Source organism: Lipotes vexillifer, unplaced genomic scaffold (genome assembly GCF_000442215.2).
Source record: "Lipotes vexillifer unplaced genomic scaffold, Lipotes_vexillifer_v1.1 scaffold696, whole genome shotgun sequence".
NCBI lineage: Eukaryota > Metazoa > Chordata > Mammalia > Artiodactyla > Lipotidae > Lipotes > Lipotes vexillifer.
The window spans coordinates 257815-266033 of record NW_006792928.1 but is presented as its reverse complement, the minus strand read 5'-3'; the positions used below and the strand labels follow the sequence as shown (position 1 = coordinate 266033).

At 37.6% G+C, this 8219-nt stretch overlaps 1 protein-coding gene across 4 annotated transcripts in view; it reads left to right on the top strand.

Annotated features, from left to right (window-relative positions):
- NRG1 (neuregulin 1) overlaps positions 1-8219 on the top strand; it is a 219196-nt gene that overhangs the window by 47891 nt on the left and 163086 nt on the right. For all 4 annotated transcript variants that reach the window (XM_007466130.1, XM_007466131.1, XM_007466132.1 and 1 more), the window contains exon 2: positions 2637-2814. In XM_007466130.1, the coding sequence (XP_007466192.1) occupies positions 2637-2814 (178 nt within the window). The remainder of the gene's footprint in view (positions 1-2636; positions 2815-8219) is intronic.

Genomic DNA, 8219 nt, shown 5'->3' with positions numbered 1-8219 from the left:
TGAAGCCTAGACCAGTTGTTTTTGTAGAATATCCCTCAATTTGAATTTGTCCGATTGTTTCCTCACGTTTGAAATCAAGACTCTTAATAAAGAAATAAGAAATAAATAAATGAAGACAGGAGGGTAAAGGGAAGGAGAGGTGAGAGAAAGGGGGGGGGGACAGAATAAGAGAAAAGAAAGTAAAAAGAGATGGAAACAAATTGCATGAAGATTTCAAACAAGAAAACAATATTCAGGCTGTATTGATAAGCAAATGAATGGAGTGGTGAGTGAGGGAACATGGTACTTATTGAGAGTTAAGGATATCTGAAATATTGTGTTTAGAACATTTTGCATAGAGACAAGGGAAGAAACCTTGAGAGTTTGGGTTGTGTGCCAAGTTAAACACAAAATTAAGTGAAAACAACAAAAAAATTCAAACTAGTTCTTTTAATCTGTACATTGAAAAAATGAGGTGTTTATTTTTCTTAATATATGTAAACCAGTTTTTGGTGCCATTTAACGCCAGCAGATTTGTTTCTTTAAAACCGTTCACCAGGTTTACAAAATTGAAAATGATCTTAAGGCATTAATAGGAATATACAAATACTATTCCAGATACATGAGAATTTAGTGTTTTTTAAAACCTCCGAAACAGAGATTCACAGACCGTATCTTAAAAGGAAGACTCCTAGAAAAGCTCTTCAGGAAGTAAATCTTATTTTCAAGCTGTCAGAAAAAAAAAAAAAAAGAGAGAAAATCATCAGGTATCAAGGCTAGGAACAGCTGAAATTGCTGTGTCTCCATGTTTGGTGCAGGCTTATCCGCCTCCTCTCCAAATAAGTAAAAAGAGAGACACATAATTGTAGGAATACTGCAGAGAAGCCACACGTTCAAATAGTTTTTGCTGTACTTTACTGGAAATTTTATTTGCTCATTCCTGACATTTTGGGAGGATTTTCTTGGTAAGGGCAGACTTGTAGAAAAACAAAACTACCCGGGGTAGGAAAGGTACTCCATTTCCTGTTGGTGTCTAACGTGGTTCTGACTGCTGTCCTTGGAGTCTTGAGGCTATACGCAGTGAATAATTGCTCACTGGATCCAGGAGGTGCAGTCTCCTTTGGTGGGTTTGAGGAATTAACTTCCCATTAAGGCTTGAACTGGGGCAGAAGTCGACTTTGTAGTTGGCTTTTCTAAGACTCGGCGGAAACAGAGGTGTTGAGATCTCAGGTTCTGCTGTGTTGATTAGTAAGTGAAATTTGGTGTGCAGAGGAGAATCCATTTGTCATGCTTTTATTTTTTTAAACTGTTTTATTACGAACAAATCAGACATACTGTATAGAAATATACAACAAATCCCTGTTTCTACCTATTGCCTAACGTCTATAATGATCAGCTTCTTGGGAAAGGTTTTCCATTTTTATGCCTACCCATTCCCCGCTACCATTTCATGTTGAAGTAAATCTCAGATATTATAACATTTTATCCATAAATATTTCAGTAGAGAATCGATATTCTTTGAAGCAGTCTTGCTTAAAGTAGGAGTGGTATATGTGTTTAATGTAAAGTGTCCTACAAATTAATGTACAATTGAAATGCTCCCAGGCTCTGTTGAGAAGGTTTAGAAGGGTGAAATCCAATCAAACTGATGGGAGGGTGGTGACCTTCTGGAATGGTCATTCTTCGTTTGTGGAACAGTAACTGTAGGTCCAATAAAAGGGTGATGTCACCAAAGAATTTCTGTCTTGAAGAAATGAGCGTTGTTAAGATTTATGAGTCTTCTTTGTTCTTTGGGCTACTGCTGGTGATAGGATAGTCTGACTCTCCAGAATGTCATAATCATGGACAAGACATACTTACCTGTCTTTGAAAATAAACTTCCCATTTAAAAAAATGGGTATGACACCTGCTGTACCTATTCACAGAACTGTGATGAAGATAAATTGTCATCTGGGGTATGAATGTGCTTTAGAAATAATGGCCCAGTTACATATTCTTTTTTAGCATAGGATTTTGATTCTTTGAAATGACCAGTGTTCAGGATTTTTAATGGTATCAGAGAATGTAAAGATTGAGAAAATTACTATCTTGAAAAAAAATGTATATATAAAATATATGTATGTATAAATTTTGGGAATTTTTTAAAGAATGATTTTTTATTGGGGTAGAGTTGATGTACAATATTATATGTTACAGGTGTACAGTATAGTGATTCACAATTCTGAAGGTTATACTCTGTTTATAGTTAATATAAAATATTGGCTATATTCCCTGTGTTGTACAATATATTCTTGTAGCTTATATTCCACATAGTAGTTTGTACCTCTTAATCCCCTACGCTTATATTGCCCCTCTGTGCTTCCCTCTCCCCACTGGTAACCACTAGTTTGTATCTGTGAGTGTGTTTTAAAGAATAATTTCATTACCTAAGTTCTCTTTTCTTTTTCCCCCTGAATATATTTTATGTGAGCATTTTATTCTTCTCTAAGTTGAGATACATTTTGGTTGACACCCCCACCTCCCCTTTTTCTTTTCTCTCTCAGTTAGTAAAGCCTTTGGGAATGGTTTCTTGATCAAGCTTACCAAAATTAGTATGTTTCTCTTGGAAAGATTACCAGGTGATCGGAACTTCTTTTCCTCCTCTTTTCTTTTTTTAGCCTTGCCTCCCCGATTGAAAGAGATGAAAAGTCAGGAGTCTGCAGCAGGTTCAAAACTAGTGCTTCGGTGCGAGACCAGTTCTGAATACTCCTCTCTCAAATTCAGATGGTTCAAGAATGGGAATGAATTAAACCGAAAGAACAAACCACAAAACATCAAGATACAAAAAAGGCCAGGGTAAGTATCATGCATATCACAGCAGGGGCAATGCCTAGCAATACAATGATATAAAATATAAAAGTTACAAACAGCCTAGCAAATAAGTACACCATCAAAAAACACGATATATAATAAGTGAAAAGATTTTTCATTATATGGTGGCCAGAAATTGTGTCATTAAATAGGAAAGAATTTAAAGTTTCTGATTCTTACAACTGCTGGACGAAGAAAGGAAAGGATGGATGTGGAAAGAACTGTAGGGTGTGGGTGGAAATAGAAGGGATGAGGGAAGGTAGTATTAATAGCAGCTGTTGTAATACTAAGTAATAGGTGGGATCCTAAAATCCCATTTAGAGTACCAGTGCCTTGCACAATCAAGATCCTGACTTTGTTATAAAGATCAATAAACACCTAGATTTATGGAAAGACTTAGAATGTAATCAGTCGCTTTTGAAGTATTTTCAGGTAAAAGTTTAGTACATAAAATACCTAATAAGAATGTTTAACTGACAGTTCTATTAAACTATATCACCATGAGAGCAGATTAAAGCATCCAGTAATCCTGGGTAGCAAGAATCTTAAATTTTCCCGCCCTCCTTGAGGAGATCCGTATTTGGGAAGGCTTCATGTGATTCCCTATAGCATCTTGGTAGGTATGTTCTGTACCTACTCTAAAATGATGCTCTTTTATCATTCCTACACTCTTCATTTTTATCTTTTTCCTTATTTAAGAAGTTTTTCTTCTAATATCAAACTACATTTTGAAATTATGGAAGAGCTAAATATCTTGGATTTTTGCTTGTGAACAGTCCTTTAATCAACGTGATATGTATCGTAGTGGCTGGCTCCAAGCTCCAAGGTTACATTTTCTCTACTTCAGAGGATTCCAGTGAAATCCCAGCTATGATAACAGAAGCAGCAATGAAAGAATCTCTGACTGGACTTTGATTTTATAGGACATCTACCAAAAAGCCACACACTCTCTCGCAAGTGCAAGAGTAAATGAAGTGATTATAATGGAAATTTAATTTAATCTTAAAGTGTTTAATGACTGTAATAACCATAATCAGGGATGTTTTTCTAGTTTCCATGGTTTTAGTAACTACACTGCTTATTCTTGTTATTGATTGTGTCAGTGCCATCTCTCGATTTGGAAGAAGAATACAGCGTGCAAAGATGCAAAAAATAATGCTGTAAAGTGACAGGGTATTTTTATACATAATCTTATTTGTTTGTTTTTTACAACATTCCCCTAGGTAGTAAGGACAGTTTACTGCCCGTGTGACTCTCTAATTTTGCAGATTAAGCAATCAAGGGTCAAAAAAGTGTTGTCTTGCCTTGAGTCACCCAACTAGCTGTGTCTAAGCTGGAACACAAATCTATTTCTTGGATTCCTTAATGCCTCATTCCTTCTTTAAAAATGGAAAGCAGACACGTTTAATAACTTGTGTCCATGTGGGGAGGGGAGGAGAGAGAGTGAACGAATTGAAAAACTAAGCATGATTCTTCTAGAGAAGTTTCACAACAGCAAAAGATACTTGTAGACAGCTTTTAGTGTCTGTTTTGTTTTTCATCAAATAGCCAAGTTAGTAAGAAACTCAGTTATCTGCACACGCAGGGTCATGTCTCATTCACTTCTATGTGGCTGTCATATAATAGCAAAAATAAGTAAGTGCCCACGAATGCTAGGAATGTGGAGAAACGGAAGAATCCTAGGTGTTATCTTTACACTCGGGGTGGGGGGGGGGGTCATAAGATTATGGAGAGATTATCCAGTTCAGCCTTATATAAAACATAGGAGTTCCAGCGATCAAGTGCTGAAACCCTGCTAAGGGCTGGGGAGCGTCAAGATTTTTAAGCAGCCCATCTGTTTACAAATAGTGATCTAAAAAATGGATTGGTTATACTGAGGTAAATTCTGCTTTATGGTAAGTCCAGATTGAATTAAGGAGATGAAATATCTGGCACTTCATATCAGACAGTAAAACTAAACACTGAATTGTAGGTTACTGATGCTAAGTGCCGTGGGAGTTGGGAAGTGCGGGAGACCTAAGAGATTCAGGAGTCACTGTGAGGTGGTAGATTTGACTCTGCTGGAGACAGAGAATCCCTGTAGCTGGGTGGGTGCGGTAGGGTGGGTGGTTATAGAGAAGAGCAGAAACCACAGTCAGTGGCAGGTTCTGTTCATAGGGCAATAAAGAGGCCAGTTGGGTTGGGCCAGTGGGGGAGTGGATGGGGAATTTTGCCCTTTGTTGGACAGATGCTGCGTGTCGGCCCCGGGCTAGATGCTGGGTCCACAGAGATGAAGAAGAAATGCTCTCTGCCCTCAGAGGCTTGGTCTCAAGAGGGGAGGGAAATGTAAGCAGTTGTAATACTCAGTTGTAAATTCAACAATAGTGATGGTCCCGGAATGCTGTCGAAAGAAGCTCACACGGGCCGGGGAGAGGACCCAGTCCAGGACTGTGGAGGCCTCCTAGAAAGAGGGGAGGAAGAAGAGCGGGAGCAGAGGGTTATCTAGACTGAAGGAACAGAACAGAGCAGCTGCAGGCTGCAGGTATTCTAGGTGAGGATGCCCGGAGAGAAGCTAATGAGGTTGGGTAAATAAGAGGACAAAAAGGAACAACCGAAAAAGTGAGTTGCCCGGAATGAATATGGTTTTGAAAGAGAACATGTATAGGTAAAGAGCTAATTTGTTGCATGGCTTGGATGACACATAAAAGTGTCATTGCTATTCAGAAAAGCATTTTCATATTGGCTTCATAGGCCCAGACAGCTAAGAGCACTGTCTACATATTAATAAAATCCCATTATCCTGGAAAGGCCGATATTCAGAAATTACTTCTTTTAAACAATAGCCTTGCTGGAAAGAATTAAGTGGGAACAAGAAAGACTTTTATTCAAGTAATGTGACTGTAAATTACTCTTGGCAAAGCACTGAGCATATTTGATCCTCTGAAAAATAAGATACTTAGTGTAAAGTGGGCAGCTACTGATAAGTGACCAGCTTATTGGGTTTCAGAACTGGGTATTCGGTCATTTCTGAAGTTGTATCTTTAAAAAAAAAATTCGTGCTGTCACCTTTTTTTAAAGGACCAAACTGAATCTAAATTTAATTAACATTTGCAAGGTCCTCTATTATTTCAACTTAGAAATATAAGAGAATCAACACTATTGTTATTATACCCATTAAAAAGTTAATATCCCGGGAATGAAGGCCATTAGGTTTCTTCCTGTAGATATAACGCTAATGAATGGTAACTCTTGGACTTGAAATTGATCTGAATCCATGTCTTTTGCCTTTTCACAACTACTTGTGATTTTGCCGTAGTATCCAGTAAAATCACGACTTCAGGCAAGGGGCATGTTCAGGCTTAGGGTAAAGTCTTCAATAAAAGACATTCTTGTTTGTCAGCTTCATCTACATTACTCATAATTCTTCATTACAAAGATGTTCAAAATGTCAGTGGTTTGCAGTGGTTTCTTGCTTACTTGACTTAACTTTATCTTACTACATTTGCCCTTAGCCAGCAGGCCAAGAAGGGATAAACTTTATCTTAGACTGTGATCACAAGCAGAGGTGAATTTTAGTGTGAGGTTTAGGATTTCCCTGGCATTCTCTTTGTTTAAAATAAAACATTGACCCTCTTCCAGTCCTTCGCCTCCGTTTCTTTTTCACATTTTACCATCTAGATTGTTTCGTAGCAGCCAGAATTTCCTTTTAATCCCTTAGTGTTATGAAAAGATTTTATACCAATAGGGAATTGCTATTATTTTGTAAAGTCTTATCCACCTTCGGCCCCTGCTCCTACTAATAAAGGACATTCCTGCATGTTCTTCCTATGATTTTGCACTCACGTGCGAGCCTTTGTTTATTTTATTTGGCTAAGCGATATGTGGGACCAATGAAAAGAAATGGAAACTGCCCTGGTCTTAAGTGTCTGCTTATTCCCTTGCTCTCGTTTCCTTTGCCTGGTGGACCATTTTGATCAAGAAAACTGGTTAAAGAGCTTGGTGTGTGACAGATCGTATTTGGGGGTCATCCAGTTGGCCTCATTTGCATACCTGTCCTACATCAGCCTCATTAAAGTCTGACTTCCTGTTGTTTGTGTCTGGCGCACACTTTTGGTTGCCCTTAATTTTGTATCAGCTCTTCGTTTCTGTTTTCACATTTTTTTTTTTTTTTTTTTGGCTGCGTCACACGTCTTGTGGGATCTTAGTTGCCTGACCAGGGGTCGAACCCAGGCCCTCGGCAGTGAAAGCACGCAGTCCTAACCACTGGGCCACCAGAGAATTCCCTGTTCTTACACATCTTAATTTTGTTTAAAGTTGATTCTAATTGATTTGGTCAAGTTAACAAAATTTTTTAAGGAATTATTTCTCCTGTTATCAATTGTTTCAGGTTTTTTTGACTCTATAATAGAAAAGCTTTCTACACATCCCCTTCTTTTATTAGTTGAGCCGCTCTGACAGGTCATTTTAACTTTATATGCAGGAAAATCTCAAATTCTTTGGGTATAAAACGGGAATACGCAGTGCCTGTTTCATAGCGTTTATGTGAGGCATTTTATGCAGTGCCTGGTTCTGCAGAGTTTCACAGTTGCTGCAGTGGCAAGTGACTTCATTCTGGTAGAACCAGATGGCAAGTGACATTCTCTAGTCTGCACTATGAAATCCCTCTCTCTCTTCTTTACCCTTCTCATCATAGGCAATTCAGCAGTATCTGAAAGCTGGGTTGAACACACACACACGCAAGTTCATATGATTCCTTAGAGATCAGAGGAATGGAATTTTATAAACTGCGGTGATCAGTTCTGTATGCATTTAAGTTGCCTTAGCCTGTAAAACATGGTGGAAGAATCAAGTTAAGGAAGAAAAATGAGATAGTAGCTATGGGAGCCTTGAATCCATCTTGTCAGTGAGCACTCATTAGAAGACCACAGTTTGCATTTTGATATAAAAAAAGAAAAAGAAATGAATATTTATAACTGTTTGTATTAATTTATTGTTACATTGTTTTATTTTTTTCTTGTTCCAAACCAATGCACGCTTATTATAAAAATCTAAAACTTGCAGGAATGTACAATGTAATTATAATAATAGCCAACACTTATTTGGAGCTTACTCTATGTCAAGCATCTTTTTAAACATGTTACATGAATTAACTGGTTTAAAACTTTTAGAAATGAAAATCCGCCAAAATATTCACCCCTCCCAGCTCCCCAGGTAACTCATCAATTAAAGAGCAAAAAGTTAATTTTGTGATTGGAAGAGAGTTCATTAATTCTTCCAAGTTAACTTTCTTCTTTTAGGCAAGATGTGGTAGCCTATTGAAGACAGTAAAATAAGACTATTATAACCATACTTATTAAAGCCCCAAATTGTTGCAGTGTATAATTTTTAAGAAGATTTGTCTATTTCTACTC